The sequence below is a fragment of the Mobula hypostoma genome, chromosome 8, assembly GCF_963921235.1.
Source record: "Mobula hypostoma chromosome 8, sMobHyp1.1, whole genome shotgun sequence".
NCBI lineage: Eukaryota > Metazoa > Chordata > Chondrichthyes > Myliobatiformes > Myliobatidae > Mobula > Mobula hypostoma.
This window is the reverse complement of record NC_086104.1, coordinates 8,874,161-8,893,415: the sequence shown is the minus strand read 5'-3', so window position 1 is coordinate 8,893,415 and position 19,255 is coordinate 8,874,161. Positions and strand designations below refer to the sequence as shown.

Below are 19,255 nucleotides of genomic sequence, written 5' to 3'. Positions count from 1 at the left end.
ATTGTGGAGGAGATGTTTTCACCAGTCCGTACTGACTGGGGTCTACAACGGAGGAGATCGAGGATCCAGTTGCACAAGAAGATATCGAAACCAAGGTCTTAGAGCTTACTGATTGGTTTTGAGGGAATGATGGTTTTGAATGCTGGCCTGACGTCAGTGAGGATCATCCTGACGTAGGCATCTTCACTGTCCCGACATTCCAAAGTTGAGTGAAAACCCAGTGAAATGGTATCTGCTGTGGACATGTGATGGTAGGCAAATTGAAGCAGATCCAAGTCAATCTCAGGCAGGAGTTGATATGTTTCACCACCAACATCTCAAAACACTTCTTCAGAGTGAATCTAAGAATGGGGTTGAGAGGGATAATAAATCAGCCAAGATGGAATGGCAGAGCAGACTCGATGGGCTGAGTGGCCCAATTCTGCTCCTATGTCTTATGGTCTTATTTATTTAGTTATTTATTTATATTTTGGGTCATTTGTGAATTTGCAGTTTGTCTTCTTTTGTACGTTGATTGTTTGACAGTCTTGCTGTGTGGATTTTCATTGATTCTATTGTGTTTCTTTGTCCTACTGTAAATGCCTGCAAGAAAATGAATCTCAAGGTAGTATATGCTGACATATGCGTACTTTGAACTTCATACAAGGGAGGTCTTCTGGGAAACACAATTGTTGACCAAAACCCCAAACAGTTCTGTCTGAAATGTCAATGGAATATCAACAGGAACTCCAGCATGTGATTGTCAAGATTACCTCACTATGCTGGATTAATGAGGATTTACGGAGTCTAATGTGCAAGCTTTGAAATAAGCCTGTAGTACGGTCATAATTAGGAGATAAGACCATAAAACTATTAAGACATAGAAGCAGAATTAGGCCTTTCAGCCCATTGAGTCAGCTCCAATATTCTCTCATGGCTGATTATTTATTCCTCTCAATCCCATTCTCCTGCTTTCACTACGTAACCTTTGACACCCTGGCTAATTAAGAATGTATCAACCTCCACTTTAAATATACCCAGTGACTAGGTCTTCACAGCTGTTTGTAACAATGAATTCCACAGATTCACCACCCTCTGGGAAGGAAATTCTCCTCATCTCTGTACTAAAGGGACACTCTTCTATCCTGTGGCTGGTCCTAGACTCCTCTTTCCACATCCACTCTGTATGCAATAGCCTTTCAATATTCAATAAAAGCTGATGTTTTTCAGCACAACTGTTCAGTGTAACCCGCTGTGATTAGGGTTCGAATCTGTGCAGGGAACCCCCACTGGATTTCAAATCCACTGCCTTAACCACCAGGCCATCGCAGTTTCCTGATACTTTTTTAAGATTACAGATTATGAGGACACGCAGTCCTCTTTTATTGTCATTTAGTAATGCATGCATTAAGAAATGATACGTTTTTCCAGAATGATATCACAGAAAAACATGACTAACCGACTTAAAAACTGACAAAACCCACATAATTATGACATATAGTTACAACAGTGCAAAGCAATACCGTCATTTGATAAGAACAGACCATGGCACGGTAAAAGTCTCAAAGTCTCTCGAAAGTCCCATCATCTCACACAGACGGTGAACCTCCAGTGCTGCAAACTTACCGATGCAGCATCCTGGAAGCATCCGACTACAGTCCGACTCTGAGTCTGTCCGAAAACTCCGAGCCTCCGACCAGCTCTCCGACATCGAGCACCATCTTTGCCGAGCGCTTCAACCCCGGCCCCAGCAACAGGCACTAGGCAAAGCCGAGGATTTGGGGCCTTCCCTCCGGAGATTCTCGATCGCACAGTAGCAACAGCAGCGAAGCGGACATTTCAGAAGTTACTCCAGGTGTTCCTCCGTGCTTCTCACGGCTGTCTCCATCAAATCAGGATTGTGCACGGCCCCCTAGTTAACACAAACGATATTCATTTGGAACGGCCGCACGCGCTGCATCGTGTCACCATCTTCTCCCTCCCAAACTATTTGTTTGGGAAACAGATGTATTTGTAGAGTAGGGTTGGTTTAAACGGATGGCCAATGGTCAGCAGACTTGATGGGCCGAAGGGCCTCTTCCTGTGCTGTATCACACACTCATGGCAAAGGATCTGAGCAATCCCTACTGGACTTGATACACTGGAAATCTGTGTGCATTCTTCTGGGTGGACCTCATGAGTTTCTCACGGGGGTACTGTTATCCCCTGCTAATGTTTCTCTTATCCACTGATGTGTTATCACTGTGGTTATGTTCCCAGACTAATAATTTATCTTTCTGGCCAAATGATCTCAGAGCATTAGTTGAAATCTCACCACAACAGCTGGGAAGAAAATGTAAATCTCAGTACTGGCAACCATGTAGTCACCAGGTTCCTTATTCACAAGCACGTTGTTATGCTGACTGACTTGCAAAGTGACTCTTTGGTGACTGGGCTGGGCTGCACAACCCAGTAAAAGTCAACCTTAAATGTGAAGCCCGTATTCGGTAGGCATTGCAAGACTACTAATGATCTACTAAATGTATTTTTACTGGACCATGGTGACTGAAATCTCCAGCTTATAATTTTCCTTCAGGAGTTGTGCTTTTGAACCATCTGAAAGATCTGAAGTTTTTGTTGCATCCTGAAGAATTCGGCGAACTAGACTCTCAAGAATGTATGCATGGCTAGAGTGGCCAGTCCCTTCAAGCCTCAGAGTTTTGTGTTTTCTCTCCATTTAGGAAATCGTCTACGTTTTTCTTTCTTCTACCAAAGTGCATGACCATACACTTACCGACACAATATTCCATCTCCTATTTCTTTTGCCCATTCTCCTAATCTGACTAAGTCCTTTTGTATCCTCTCTACTTCCTGAAAACTACCTACCCCTCCACCTATCTTTGTATTTTCTTCGCTTTGAAAGGGAGAACACAACTACAGCTGTGAAGATCTCTGCTGCACCTGATCATCCTGTGATCTCTGTCTCAGAGGCCGATGTTTGGCTGTCTTTAAAGAGAGTGAACTCTTGTAAGGCAGAAGATCCCAAAGAAGTACCTGGTAAGGCTCTGAAAACCTGTGCCGACTAACTGGCGGGAGTATTCAAGGACATTTTCACCCTCTCACTGCTATGGGCGGAACTTCCCACTTGCTTCAAAAAGGCAGCAATTATACCAGTGCCTAAGAAGAATAATGCGGGCTGCCTTAATGACTATCGCTGGGTAGCACTCACATTGACAGTGATGAAATGCTTTGAGGGGTTGGTCATGACTAGAATGAACTCCTGCCTCAGCAAGGACCTGAACCCATTGCAATTTGCCTATCGCCACAATAGTTCAATGGCAGGCGCAATCTCAATGGCTCTCCACATGGCTTTAGACCACCTGGACAACACAAACACCTACGTCAGGATGCTGTTCATTGACTATAGCTCAGCATTTAATACCATCATTCCCACAATCCTGATCGAGAAGTTGCAGAACCTGGGCCTCTGTACATCCCTCTACAATTGGATCCTCGACTTCTTAACCAGAAGACCACAATCTGTGCTGATTGGTGATAACATCTCCTCCTTGCTGACGATCAACACTAGCACACCTCAGGGGTGTGTGCTTAGCCCACGGCCCTACTCTCTCTATACACATGACTGTGTGGCTAGTGTCACATACCCTGTGACGGGTTAAAGAACCAGCAGAAATGGAAAACACTTTGGAGTCCAGTATTGCTATTAAATAATATTATTTATTAATAACTATGTAATGCAGTAATATAAAATCAGATATATAAAACAGGTTAGCAATGATTATATATATATAAAAGTGTGGAAATATATGATAATCAAGCTTCTTCAAGTCTAGAGGTAAATAAGTGGTCTTACGATGATGAGTAAAGTTCAGTTCAGTTTGTGGTATTGAGTTGAGTAATGATGGAGAGAGAGAGAGAGAGGGAGAGATTTGAGTCTTCAGGTGAGCTGACGCCATCGATCTTCCTGCTGTCCTCCGAAATCCTTTAGAAGTCACGACTGTGACCACAACAAAGGGGACCGTTCTTCTGTGGTGGAATTATCAACCCAGGCGAGGGTTGGTCACACAAACAACTCCCCACCGGTCACTCTCTTTTCACACTGCAAGAGCCACTGATCGATCTGCCTGATCGATCCTCCAAAACCCACCTTTTCTGTGGGCATAACAAAGCTCATTCAGTGTCCAAAACCATGTGTCTCCAGGTCTATCATCTGACCTTCTGTTTATCTCCCTGTGCTGAATACCAACTGCCTCTCAAACAGCTCCTCCCTTCCCTGTCTGTAAGAATTTCCAAGCAGGCAGCGTCCTTGTAGGAAGTATAAACATGCTGTGAGCAGTCTTTGTCTCGCTCCCTCTCTAAAAAACAAGATGTCGGTGTTAAATAACTCTCTCTCTCTCTTTTCAAAAGCACAGTTCAAAGGGATAATTCAGGACCCCGTCACACTAGGCACAGCTCAAACACCATCTATAAATTTGCTGATGATGATATTGATAGAATCTCAGGTGGTGATGAGGGGGCTTACAGAAGTGAGATATGCCAACTAGTGGAGTGGTGCCACAGCAACAACCTGGCACTCAACGTCAGTAAGACGAAAGAGCTGATTGTGAACTTCAGGAAGTGTAAGACAAAGGAACACACACCAATCCTCATAGAGGGATCAGAAGTGGAGAGAGTGAGCAGCTTCAAGTTCCAGGGTGTCAAGATCTCTGAGGACCTAACCTGATCCCAACATATTGATGCAGTTATAAAGAAGGCAAGACAGCAGTTATACTTTATTAGGAGTTTGAAGAGATTTGGCACGTCAACAAATACACTCAAAAACTTCTATAGTTGTACTGTGGAGAGCATTCTGACAGGCTGCGTCACTGTCTGGTATGGAGGGGCTACTGCACAGGACCGAAAGAAGCTGCAGAAGGTTGTAAATCTAGTCAGCTCTATCTTGGGTACTAGCCTACAAAGTACCCAGGACATCTTTAGGGAGCGGTGTCTCAGAAAGGCAGCATCCATTATTAAGGACACAGGGCGTGCCCTTTTCTCACTGTTACCATCAGGTAGGAGGTACAGAAGCCTGAAGGCACACACTCAGCAATTCAGGAACAGCTTCTCCCCCTCTGCCATCTGATTCCTAAATGGACATTGAGTCTTTGGACACTGCCTCATTTTTTAAAAGTATACAGTATTTCTGTTTTTGCACTTTTTAATCTATTCAATATTTGTAATTGATTTACTTGTTTATTTATTTTTTTAAATTTTATTTATTATTATTATTTTTTTCTCTGCTAGATTGCTAGATTATGTATTGCATTGAACTGCCGCTGCTAAGTTAACAAATTTCACGTCACATGCCGGTGATAATAAACCTGATTTTGATTCTTATTCTGATCATCTGCAAACTTTACAACAAAGCCACTAATTCTATCAACTGAATCATTGACACATAGCGTAAAAAGAATCCATCCCAACGCAGACCCCTGTGGAATACCACTAGTCACCAGCATCCAGCCAGAAATGGGTCCCTTCATTCCCACTCTTTGCCTCCTGCCAATCAGCGACTGCTTTATCCAAGCTAGAATCTTTCCTGTAATTCTATAGGCTCTTAACTAGTTAAACTGCCTCATATGTGGCACCTCGTCAAAGGTCTTCAAGTACATAACATCTACTGAATCTCCTTTGTCTATCTTGCTTGTTATTTCTTCAAAGAATTCCATCGTATTTGTCAGGCAAGATTTTCCCTTAAGGAAACCATGCTGACTATGGCCTATTTTATCATGTGCCTCCAACATCTTTCCAACTACTGAGGTCAGACTAGCTGGCTTATAGTCTCCTTTCTTCTGCTTCTTTCCCTTCTTGAAGAGTGGAATGACATTTGCTATTTTCCAGTCTTCTGGACCCATTCCAGAATCTAGGGATTCTTGAACGATCATTATTGATGCCTCCATGATCTCTTCAGCCACCTCTTTTAGAACCCCGGGGTGTACACCATCTGGTCCAGGTGAGTTATCTACCTTCAAACCTTTCTAATTCCCAAGAACCTTTTCCCTAGTAATCGTAACTTCACCCACTTCATGACCCCTGACACCTGGAATTTCCACCATACTGCTAGTGTCTTCCACAGTGAAGAATGATGCAAAATGCTTATTCAGTTCATCTGTCATTTCCTTATCCACCATTACTACCTCTCCAGCATAGTATTCCAGTAGTTTGATATCCATTCTTGCCTCTCTTTTACATTTTATGTATCTGAATAAACTTTTGGTATATTCTTTAATATTACTGGGTTGCTTACTTTCATATTCCATCTTTACTTTCTTAATAATGTAATGTTAAGATTATTATTATTATTGTTATTATTATTACAGCCTGTAATGTGCTATACTATTCTATGTTCTATAACTTTTTTGGTTGGCTTCTTTTGGCTTTTAAAAGCTTCCCAATCTTTTAATTTTCCCAATAATTTTTGCTTCATTATATGTCCTCTTTTTGGCTTTGACTTCTTTTGTTAGCTATGACTGTGTCATCTTTTCTTTAGAATACAGTACTTCTTCCTCTTTGGGATGTATATATCGTGTGCCTTCTGAATTGCTTCCAGAAATTCCAGCCAGTGCTGCTTTGCCATCATCCCTGCCAGTGTACTTTTCCAAACAATTCTGGCTAACTCCTCTCTGATGCTTCTGTAATTCCCTTTATTCTAGTGTAATACTGAAACATAGAAAACCTACAGCATAATACAGGCCCTTCGGCCCACAAAGCTGTGCTGAACATATTCTTACCCTAGAACCACCTTGGCTTACCCATAGCCCTCTATATTTCTAAGCTCCATGTACCTATATAGGAGTCTATCATATCTGCCTCCACCACCGCCGCTGGCAGCCCATTCCATGCACTCACCACTCTCTACGTAAAGGACTTACCTCTGACATCTCCTCTGTACCTACTTCCAAGCACTTTAAAACTATGCCCTCTCGTGCTAGCCATTTCAGCCCTGGGAAAAAGCCTCTGACTATCCACACGATCAATGCCTCTCATTATCATGTACACCTCTATCAGGTCACCTCTCATCCTCCATTGCTCCAAGGAGAAAAGACTGAGTTCATGCATCTCCTTCTCAAATTTCAAGGTGAATTTGATTGCAGCATAATCACTTTCTGCTAAGGGTTCTTTAATCTTAAACTCTCCAATCAATTCTGGTTCATTGCACAACACCCAATCCAGAATACCTGATCCCCTATTTATCCCAACCATGAGCTGCTCTAAGATGCCATCCTGAAATTCTAGAAATTCCCCCTCCTGTAATCTAGCACCAACCTGACCTTCCCAATCTACCTGCATATTGAAGTCCCCCATCGTAACAATGCCCGTTTGGCATACATTTTCTATCTCTCATTGTAATTTGTAGACCACATCCTTACTACTGTTTGGGGGCCTGTATACAACTCCCATCAGGGTTTTTTTTTAACCCTTGCAGTTCTTTAGTTTTATCCACAACGATTCAACACCTTCTGACCCCATGTCACCACTTTCTAAGGATTTGATTTCACTTTTTTAGCAACAGCGCAATGCCACCCACCTCTGCCTTCCTGCCTATCCTTTTGACACAATGCGTATCCTTGGACATTAAGCTTCCAGCTATAATCATATTTCAGCTATGATTCAGTGATGCCCACAACTTCAAACATGGCATATGTAACAGTGTTACAAGTTCATCTACCTTATTCTGTATACTGTGCGTATTCAAACACAACACCTCCAGTCCTGTGTTCACCCTTTTTGATTGTATCCACTTTTTACATTGCAACTCATCCTGTTGACTGTAATTTTCCCCTATCATCAGCCTCTGCTTGCTTGGTGTCTCACTACACATCGTCTCTGTTTATAAACCAACTGCCGCATCCTCTGCACTATCACTCCAATTCCCATACCCTTGCCAAATTAGTCTAAACCCTCCCAAACTACTCAAGCCAACCTGCCCTGAGGGATATTGGACCCCCCTCGGGTTCAGGTGTAACTTGTCCCTTTTGTACAGGTCATACCTTCCTCAGAAGCGATCCCAATGATCCATCAATCTGATCCCCTTTCCCCTGCACCACTTCCTCAGCCACACCTTCACTTGCTAAATCCTCTCATTTTTACCCTCCTGGCATGTGGTACCAGCAGCAATCCAGAGATTACTACACTGAAGGCCCTGTTTTTCAGTTTTCTAGCTAGCTTCCTAAAATCTCTCTTCGGACCTCCTCACCTTGTCATCCAATGTCCTTGGTGCCGATATACAAAAGACTTCTGGCTCTCACCTTCACCCTTTACGCTGCCATGGACACGATCCGAGACATCCCTGATCCTGGCACCAGAAAGGCAACATGCAATCCGGGTGTCTCTATCACACCCACATCTCTGTTCATCTGACTAAGGAATCTCCTATTAGTACTGCCATCCCCTTCACCTCTCTGCTCTTCTGAGCCACAACACCAGATTCAGTGCTAGAGACCCGGTTACTGTGGCTCTCCCCAGTAGGTCATCCCCCTCAATAGTCTCTAAAGTTGTATAATTATTATTGAGGGGAACAGACACAGGTGTACTCTGCACTGGCTGTGCATTTCTCCTCCTTCTCCTGACAGTCACTCAGTTACCTGTCTCCTGCAATGCAGGAGGGACTACCTCCCTGTAGCTCCTGTCTATCACCTTCTCATTCTCTCCCATATGAGTTGAAGGTCTTTGAGCTGCAGCTCCAGTTCCCTGATAAGTTCTCTCAATGGCTGCCGCTCAGTGCACCTGGGGCAGTTGTGTTTATCCGGGAGATTGGCGGTTTCCCAAAATCCCCACATCCCAAACGCAGTATTAAACACTGCTCCTGGAGCCATTCTCACTACACTGCCATGCCCTAACCAACAAGGAATGGACATATCAGAACAGAAAGAGAGAAACTTATCAGATACTTTACCTCGCCCAAGCCTGATCTCGCCTAAAGCCTGATTTATACTTCTGCGTCAACGCGACGCCGTAAGTACTGCGTCACCACAAACTCTACGCAAAGCCGACGTGGATCCCTACGCCAGAGCCTGCGTTGCCGCGACGTGCACCTCTCCCAAAATGTAACCTTGCATCGCGGCAATGCAGACTGCAACAGCTGTGATTGGTCCGCTTGGTAGCATCGCATTTCCTCCTACGCTGCAATAGCTTCCCATTGGGCGACTGAAGGGCAGGGAAGGAACTCTGGCTGCAATGCTTTCCATAAAGCTTTACAGACCTCCGAAATTATGGAGGACACATTTCGCTTTTACGAAAAAAGACGTTCGCTTCTTGTTTACCCCGAGAAAGACTACCATGACCATGAAGCCTTGCACGGGCAGAAGTGTGCGCATGCGTGACTTGTGCGAATTGCAGAGCGACGCAGACACACCAACGCACAAGTATAAGTGCTCGCAACGCGCGTTGGCCACCTGTGTAGGTTACGGCGTCGAGTTAACGCAGAAGTATAAATCAGGCTTAAGGTTGATGAGCTAAAGTCAATCTACACACTGGCACACTCAAATGAATGGCCGCTGGGCCTGCCATTGAGTTAGTTATACTCGCTCTTTCTGTTAAATCCCTCTCATTGATTGGTCACTCCTAAACCCCAAGAAATTGCCACGAGGCTCTGCCTTTCAAATCTTGATCGTGGTCCTGATTGAAATATAACTCTTTTTATGCAATCCCTGACATTGATTACCTAACTCAGCATCAGCTGCTCATACAACCATCCACCACTAGCTCCCATGGCTTCACGTGACCCTGGTCGGGCGTGGGGTGGGGGCGAGGTGGGCTAAGCAGGTGCTACACCTTGCCCAAGGGTGACCTGCAGGCTAATGGAGGGCAGGAGCACCTTACACCTCCTTTGGTAGAGACGTATCCCTACCCCGCCACCTAACATTGCAAATGATTATATATACTTTGTATTTTGAACTGAGTTAGCTAAGGTCAAGAGCGCAGGGGCCTCTGGGAGAAGGAAACACAGACCTGTGGTGAACAGTCAGAGCTTAATACTGGAAAAAACTCGAAACAGTGGTGTGGTTAGTGAAAGGTTCAGTGGCTGGACTTCCTACACAAAAACATAGCACAGAAACAGGCCCTTCAGCCCAACTCATCTATGTTGACCCAGGTGCCCACCAAGGGAGTCCCGCTTGCTCTCATTAGCCCTTACCCCTCTAAGTCCATCCCATCTCTGTACTTATCCAAATATCTTTTAAATGCTGATGTTATTCTGCCTCATGCACCTCTGCAGGTGGCTCAATCCATGTTACGTACCTCTGGCTGTGTGAAGCAGTTGCCCCTCGGGGCCCTTTTAAACCTTTCACCTCTCCCCTAAAACTATGCCCTCCTTTTTGAAGTTCCCCTTCTCTGGATCCTCCAAGAGAACCACAGCGTTGTCGTAGGGTTTGGAGCAGTGTGTACTTCAATGCCCCGGAGAGCTCTGTTGGCTGGAGTCAGGGCTTTATACTTTGGCTCTTGGTAAGGTCAACCATGCCAAACAAATTAAAGGGTAGAGGCCAGACTAATCATGGTCCAGTTTCATGGTTCAGTTCAGGGCTAACAACCCTGACTGGTAAAACAAAATTGCTACAGAAAGAACAATGAAGTTTCTCTCTATATCTGAATGCAATGGTATTCCTGAGTCTCCACCTGGATCTTGTATGACTGATAGTCGTGAGAACGGAGAAGAAGCTATTGGGAGGGTAAAGGAAGCCCCAGGCACCACCAGAGGTGAAGGAACTTCACTGCTGCCCTGAATGCCAGTGGCATAATGGGCAATTTTTTTCCCCCGGATAAAAGATACTATATACTTTATACTTTATTGTCGCCAAACAATTGGTACTAGAACGTACAATCATCACAGCGATACTTGATTCTGCGCTTCACACTCCCTGGATTACAAATATTAAATATTAAAAATAGTTAAAATTAGTAAATATTAAAAATTTAAATTATAAATCATAAATAGAAAATAGGAAAATGGGAAGCAAAGTAGTGCAAAAAAACCAAGAGGCAGGTCCGGATGTTTGGAGGGTACGGCCCAGATCCGGGTCAGGATTATTTTATTTTATTTTACTTTATTTTATTTTATTTTATTTTATTCATTTTATTCATTCATTCATTCATTCATTCATCCATTAATTAATTAATTATCCAGGCCAAATTTCTTTAGTTTTCTCAAGAAATAAAAGCGCTTGTGGGCCTTCTTAGCAGTGAACTCTGCTTGGCTGGACCCAAATCAGATGGTGTGATTCACTATGCCTGTCATGGTTTAGTGCACATCTCTGCTCACAGACATTGGGCTTTGGTCTTCCTGCAGCCAAGTGAGCAGATTACAGCCACACTGACTGAAAGGCCCTGACTGAATACTCAGTCAGGACGTGGGTTCAAATCCCACTTGGGCCAATTTGCGAGCTTGAGTTTACCCTATTGAAAAGTTAAATAAATCAGGAGATGGAAAGCTGATCATTCAATAAAGATAGCTTTGGTCTTCTCTGAATAGGTTCAGGTGACCGTGGAGCTGGGTGACTTCTTTGAGTTTACCACGGGGCCAAGTGAGGACACTGCGCTGAACAGCCAAAATGGGTCCGTGAGGACACAGGAAGCCCACGTGTTCTACTTCCCCGTCACTCCAAAGGTTCTCGGAAAGGTTCCTATCACAGTGAAGGCCAAGACTGCGGTTGCATTTGATGCTGTCACCAAGCACATTCTAGTGAAGGTAAGATTTCGATTTAGTTCTGAGCCCCGATCCAGGATCCAAAATATCAACTGTTCATCTTGATGACGGAGTGTCTTGTGGTTTAAAGGACCATGTATGAGTGTGGGTGAGAGGGAGGAACAGGACCTGTTTTGTTGCTTGCTGTACTCTGTGGTGTAGTGTTCTGTGTTGTTCTGTTAAGTATTGTGGGCAGGTTATGTTGGAACGTGTGATGACGCTTGTGGTTCATCCCCAGCACATCCATGGGTGACACACACAAAACGCTGGAGGATCTCAGCCGTCCTGACGAAGGGGCTCGGCCTGAAACATTAACTGCTTGTTCAATCCATAGACGCTGCCTGACCTGCTGAGTTCCTGCAGCATTTTGTGTGTGTTGCTTGGATTTCCAGCATCTGCAGAGTTTCTTGCATTTGTGAAACCCTTGGGTGTGTTGGTTGTTAATGCAAACAATGCTTGTGTACAATGTATGTTTAGATGTACATGAATATTGATCTTAATGCCAATTTATACCAAATGGCTCTCTCCTGCGCATCATCCATATCATTCCATTCTCTTCATATTCACATGTATATCTAAAAGCTACTATTTGGAGGCCTATATATGATTCCCATAATGTTTCTTTTCACCCTTGCAGTTTCTTAACTCCACCCCAAAAAAAATCAATATTCTTTGACCCTTTGTCGCCTCTTTCTAAAGATGTAATTCCATCCCTTACCATCAGAGTCACACCACCGTCTATGCCGTCCTGCCTGTCTTTTCGATACAAAATCTATATGTCTATATAAGTATATATATTCTAAGACCCTCAGTGACATGTCCCATTATTGATGATACAGTCTCCTGGCAGTGGGCAGATGCACACAATCTAGCCTATTATTCCACCACTTGAACATGGGAGGGTAGCACTGGTAGGAAAGGCCAGCCCTTGCTGAGTATGGAGGCCATGCTGTACCGCCACTGGCATTTCCTTACCTGGTCTGCAGCAACAGGCAAGCCTGCGGCTTGAGGCCTAATCCTCGCTACAGCCAAGGCTACACAGCTCCCACGTCACCCGTCCCACCAGCAGACAAGGGTAACAGGCCTGCAGCAACTTACACTATCACTGTCCAACAGAGTCTTGCGATTGCAAGTGAAGTGCCCGAGACAATTGTCTTCGGTTACACTGCATGCTGCCTTCCTACACCAATTCCGATGCTCTTTGGGTCCAGTGACCATAATATCATTAGTTTCAAGTTAATTATGTTTAAGGATAGGTCTGGTCTTCGAGTTAAGGTTCTAAATTGGAGAAGGGCCAATTTTGAGGAGAAAGGATCTAGCAAGAGTGGATTGGGATAAGTTGTTTTCTGGCAAGGATATGTTCAGTATGTGGAAGGCATTCAAAGGTGAAATTTTGAGAGTGCAGAGTTTGCATGTTCCTGCCAGGATTAAAGACAACGTTAACAGGCATGGGGAACCTTGGTTCAAGGGATATTGGCGATCTGGTTAAGAAAAAGAGAGAGGTGTATAGTAGGCATAGGCAACAAGGAACAAATGAGATACATGAAGAGTATAGAAAATGTCAGAAAATACTAAGGAAGGAAATCAGGAAGGCAAAAAGAAAACATGAGGTTGCTTTGGCAGATAATGTGAAGGTAAACCGGAAGGGTTTCTACAACTATATTAAGAGTAAAAGGATAGTAAGGGACAAAATTGGTGCCCTAGAAGATCAAAGTGGTTGTCTATGTGCGGAGCCTCATGAGGTGGGGGAGATCTTAAACAATTTTTTTCCATCAGCATTTACTCAGGAAACTGGTAGAGTGTATATGGAAGGAAGGGAAACAAGCAGTAGTGTCATGGAATATATGGAGATTAAAGAGGAGGAGGTGTTTGCTGCCTTACAATGAATAAAGGTAGATAAGTCCCCCGGGCCTGACATGATATTTCCTCGGACCTTGAGAGAGGCTAGTGTAGAAATTGCAGGGGCCCTGGCAGCAATATTTTAAATGTCCTTAGCCACGAGTGCGGTGCCAGAGGATTGGAGGGTAGCTCATGTTGTTCTGTTGTTTAAAAAAGGCTCCAAAAGTAAACCAGGTAATTACAGGCCGGTGAGCCTGACATCAGTAGTAGGTAAATTATTGGAAGGCATGCTGAGAGATTGGATATACAAGTATTTGGACAGCCAAGGGCTGATTAAGGATAGTCAGCATGGCTTTGTGTGTGGTAGATTGTGTTTAACAAATCTTGTAGAGTTTTTTGAGGAGGTTACCAAGAAAGTAGATGAAGGAAAGGCTGTCGTTGTTGTCTACATGGACTTTAGTAAGGCCTTTGACAGGGTCCCACATGGGAGGTTAGTTCAGAAGGTTCAGACATTAGGTATCCATGGACAGGTTGTAAACTGGATTCGAAATTGGCTGTGTGGGAGAAGACAGAGAGTGGTAGTGGATGATTGCTTCTCAGACTGGAGGCCTGTGATTAGTGGTGTGCCTCAAGGATCTGTGCTGGGACCATTGTTGTTTGTTGTCTATATCAATGATCTAGATAATAATGTGGTAAATTGGATCAGCAAGTTTGCTGATGACACTAAGATTGGAGGCGTTGTGGACAGTGAGGAAGGCTTTCAAAGCTTGCAGAGGGATCTGGACCAACTGGAAAAATGGGCCAGAAAATGGCAGATGGAATTTAATGCAGACAAGTGTGAGGTGTTGCATTTTGGAAGGACAAATCAAGGTAGGACATACATAGTAAATGGTAGGGCACTGAGGAGTGTGGAGGAACAAAGAGATCTGAGAGTTCAGATACATAATTCCCTGAAAGTGGTGTCACAGGTAGACAGGGTTGTAAAGAAGGCTTTTGGCATCCTGGCATTCATAAATCAAAGTATTGAGTATTGGAGTTGGGATGTTATGGGGAGGTTGTATAAGACATTGGTGAGGCCAAATTTGGAGTATTGTGTACAGTTCTGGTCACCTAACTATAGGAAAGATATCAATAAGATTGAAAGAGTGCAGAGAAGATTTACTAGGATGTTGCCGGGTCTTCAGGAGTTGAGTTATAGGGAAAGATTGAACAGGTTAGGACTTTATTCCTTGGAGTGTAGAAGAATGAAGGGAGATTTGATAGAGGTTTACAAAATTATGAGGGGTATAGACAGAGTAAATGTGAATCGGCTCTTTCCACTTAGATTAGGAGAGATAAGTACGAGAGGACATGACTTTAGGGTGAAAGGGGAAAAGTTTAGGGGGAATATTAGAGGGAACTTCTTCACTCAGAGAGTGGTGGGAGTGTGGAACGAGCTGCCATCTGACGTGGTAAATGCGGGCTCACTCTTAAATTTTAAGAATAAATTGGATAGTACATGGATGGGTGAGGTCTGGAGGGTTATGGACTGGATGCAGGTCAATGGGACTAGTGGAATAATGTTTCGGCACAGACTAGAAGGGCCAAATGGCCTGTTTTCTGTGCTGTAGTGTTCTATGGTTCTATGGTTCTGACTAGCAGAAAGCAACATAGTCTGCAGCCAGGTCAGTTCAACAAAACCCAAACCGCTCCTCTGACATCCAGACCGACTTCTCTGACATGTTGATCGTCTCCTTTACCGCCATCCCGGCTGGCTGCACCGCTGACACCAGTCCAGCTAGTCTGATCAACCAGCTGCTCACTGATGAGTTCTTGGAGTAGAATTGTCTTGTGATCATAATAAACACAGTTAACAAAGAAAAAAGCACCTTTGGTTTGTCCCCAAGAGGCTGCTGCATGTGAACGCATCGCCATCTTACTGGAAGTCCGGTGGGTAACACTTAAAAGCATATCCCCTGATGTTTGACAATTCTTGCCTGTGGAAAAAATTCTGATGTCCACCCATTCTATGCCTCTCATAATTTTTATAATCTTGATCAGGCCTCCCCTCCGGCTCTGATGCTCCAAGAGAACAACTCAAGTTTGTCCAAAATCAGGCCTCCCTTCCGCCTCCAACACTCCAACCTCCGAGTTTGTCCAGCCTTCTCTTATATCTCCTTGTAGTTCATATCTCAATGGAATGGCAGCCCCCAGGGCCTGTGATGATTTTGCATCCAAGTCTTTGAGGGGGATTTGAACCACTGACCGTAGGATTCAGAAAGAGGAGTGTTACCCACTGGGCCACAGTTAACGAGATGTAACAGCCTCACTGAAGCCAGCTGAACATGATGAAACATCCAATATTTGGAATCCTAGCAACACAGTTGGACCCGCTGGGGTTTACCTAAAGGTGCGGCAGTGAGAGGGCTGAACTGGTTCAGATATTACAAATGTGTTACAGATGATGCATGGCCCAGATCTCTAAAATTCTGGGAGCTCTCCCTGCAATGCAGGCATAAGGGGATTGTTTAACTTGGACCACGAGTATCGGGCTGGATCTAAACTTATAAAAAGCCTCAAGCAAGCTGAGCAATTAGGGATAATCCTCTCAGCCAAATCAGTGGATATGTGGGAAAGGTACGAGGCAGAAGATAGCTATTGTATCTGCTTCAAAGCAGGGCCTGTTAAATTATGTGTGAAGCCTCTGAGGGGAACATGACTGAGGAGAAAAAGGGATGTAGAACAGCAATGGGGAGGGGGGGAGGTGAAGAAATTTAGAGATACAGGATTACAGTGCGGAAGAACTTAGAGAACAGAACAGTACAGCACAATACAGGCCCTTTGACCCATAATGTTGTGCCGATCTTTAAGCTATTCCAAGATAAATCTAGCCCATCCCTCCCATGTAAACCTTATTTTTTTCTTTCATCCAAGTGCCTATATAAGAGTCTCTTAAATATCTCTTATCTATCTGCTTCTACCACCACCCCTGGCAGGGTGTACCACACTGCTCTCTGTGTAAAAAATTTACTTCTGACATCCCTCCACTCTACGTTGGGATGTGTTGGACATTATTAGTCAAGGGATTGAGTTGAAGAACCGTGAAATAATGTTGCAGCTCTAGAAAACCCTGATTAGACGTAGCTTGGAATGTCATCCTGGTGAAGGGTCTCGGCCTGATACGTCGACTGTTCATTCATTTCCGGAGATACTGCCTGACCTGCTGAGTACGTCAAACATTTTGTGCGTATTGCTTCGGGTTTCCTGCATCTGCAGAAGCTCTTGTGACTCGGAATATTGTGTTCAGTTCTGGTCACCTCATTATAAGAAGGATGTGGAAGCTTTAGAGAGAGTGCAGAGGAGATTTATCAGGAGGCTGCCTGGATTAGAGAACATGCCTTATGAGGAAAGGTTGATTGAGCTCTTTGGAGTGAAGGGAGGATGAGAGGTGACTTAATAGAGGTGTACAATATGATAAGAAGCATAGATTGAGTGGACAGCCAGAGACCTTTTCCCAGGGCGAAAAGGGCTGATGGAAGGGGGCATAATTTTAATGAGATTGGAGGAAAGTGTGGCTTTGTCAGAGGTCGGGATTTTACCCAGAGTGTTAGGTGCCTGGGAAGTGCCTCCGGGCTGGTGGTAGAGGGAGACTCATTAGGGACGCTTAAGAGACTTGTGGATGAAAGAAAAATGGAGAGTTATGCGGGAGGGAAGGGTTAGAATGATCTTGGTCAGCACAATATTGTTGCCACGGAGCCTGTACTGAGCTGTCCTGTTCCATGTTCTATGTTGAAATCTCATGACTCCATTTAAGTAGGGACCCATCTGCAATCTCCTGAGTGGAAATGTCAAATGCTCGATAGCTTTAAGGTTGCTGGGGGCAGGGGGGTAGTGAGGGTGAATTTTAAAGCAAGTTTATGAGGCACTTTTTTTTCACACAAGGAGAATAGAGAGAGCATTGAATTTGCTCCTGTGGGAGATGGTGAAAGGACAGACAATGATAATGTTTCAGAGACATCTCACCAGGCACGTGAACAGGCAGAAAATCGAAAGATATATAGTCAGCCGTATGCAAGCAGATGCTAGGACTCTGCTCAAAATGCTGGAGGAACTCAACAGGTCAAGCAGTATCATTTCTGGAGAGGAACTAACAGGCTGAGACCCTTCATCAGGACTGGAAGGCAGAATAAGAAGGTGAGGAGAGGCAAAGGAGGACAAACTGGCTTTTTGTACGTGTTGCTCTGGATTTCCGGCATCCGTAAAATGTCTTGTGTTTGGGATTAGATAGATTGGCATCACGGGGGCTGAAGGGATTGTTCCTCTGGCGGAGAGTTCTGTATTCAATGTCCTACGTGAAGCAAATGGCCTCTTACAGGACTAACGTTTCTGAGAATTTCATATTCATCCCAATTTACAAAATCAGGAAAGCTCTCTGAGGAGGTTGAAGAGAGCTGGAGTCTGCACATCCATACTCACATCCTTCTAGAGAGCATCCTCACAAACTGCGTCGCCGTACTGCAGCGGGTATTCAGAACTGCCCAACGCGTCCCGGCACCAGTCTACCCACCTTCAAGGTGCCAGAAAAGGGCCTGTAACGTCATGAAAGATCCCAGCCTGCCCACGGACTGTTTATCCCACTCCCATCAGGGAGGAGGCTACATAGCATCCAGACTCAAAAAACAGTTACTTTCCCCAGGCAATAAGGCTGGTCAACACCTCCACCCATTAACCCACCTCTCCACAGCCCCAACCACCACTACTTAATCATTTCCTGTCAGAGTCAATTTATGTATACACTCCTGTGCCTAGTGTCACTTTATGGAGGTACAGTCTGTCTGTGTATGTAAGCTACAGTATATTTATATGATTTGTGTTTTTAATTATTAATCTGTTTTTTATTGTGTTTTTTGTGCGGCATCAGATCTGGAATAACAATTATTTCATTCTCCTTTACACTTGTGTATTGGAAATGACATTAAACAATCTTGAACCTTGATTTGCTCTATGACTTGCCCCGAAACCAAAGGCCATCATTATTTCATGGACCTTTAACGTAGTTCTGATCACCTACCTGTATGGAAGGTATCAGTAAAGTTGAACAGGTACAGAGAAAACTTTCAAGGATATTGCCAGGACTTGAGGACCTGAGTTATTGGGTAAGGTTGAATAGGTTAAGACTTTATTCTCTGGAGCACAGGGGAATGACGGAGGACTTGATAGAGGTATACAAAATTATGAGGGGTATAGATAGGGTAAAGGCAAGCAGGCTTTTTCCACTGAGGTTGGGTGAGACTAGAAATCATGGGTTAAGGTTGAAAGGTGAAATATTTAAAGGGAAACATGAAGGGGAACTTCTTCACTCAGAGGGTGGTGAGAGTGTTGAATGAACTGCCAGCAGATGTGGTGGATGTCGGTTTGATTACAACATTTAAGAGAAGTACATGGATAGGAGGGGTACTGTTGTATACTGATGCTTTTGACTTCCACAGGTTCTTTGGAAGTCAAGGATGAGGCATAAAACTTATTGCTAGCAATTTTATTAAGTGTTACATGAACAAAAAAAAGACAAAGGAAAAAGCAGCCATGATCGTCTCATACTCAGACTAGAGATTATCAAATAATTCAGTGATAACAATTAACCTATAAAAGCCAGATTCAAATGGTGTGACACTTGCTACTGAAAACTAGGATGTTTCTGGAAAAAACACAGAAGCAAATGTAATTGCTGCAAAAATTCAC

The 19,255-nt window shown here is 44.0% G+C and overlaps 1 protein-coding gene across 1 annotated transcript in view; it reads left to right on the top strand.

The window, feature by feature from the left end:
- Nucleotides 1-19,255, top strand: part of cd109 (CD109 molecule) — a 265,250-nt gene that overhangs the window by 151,177 nt on the left and 94,818 nt on the right. The window contains exon 21 of the mRNA XM_063054966.1: nucleotides 11,486-11,701. Coding sequence (XP_062911036.1) covers nucleotides 11,486-11,701 — 216 coding nt within the window. The remainder of the gene's footprint in view (nucleotides 1-11,485; nucleotides 11,702-19,255) is intronic.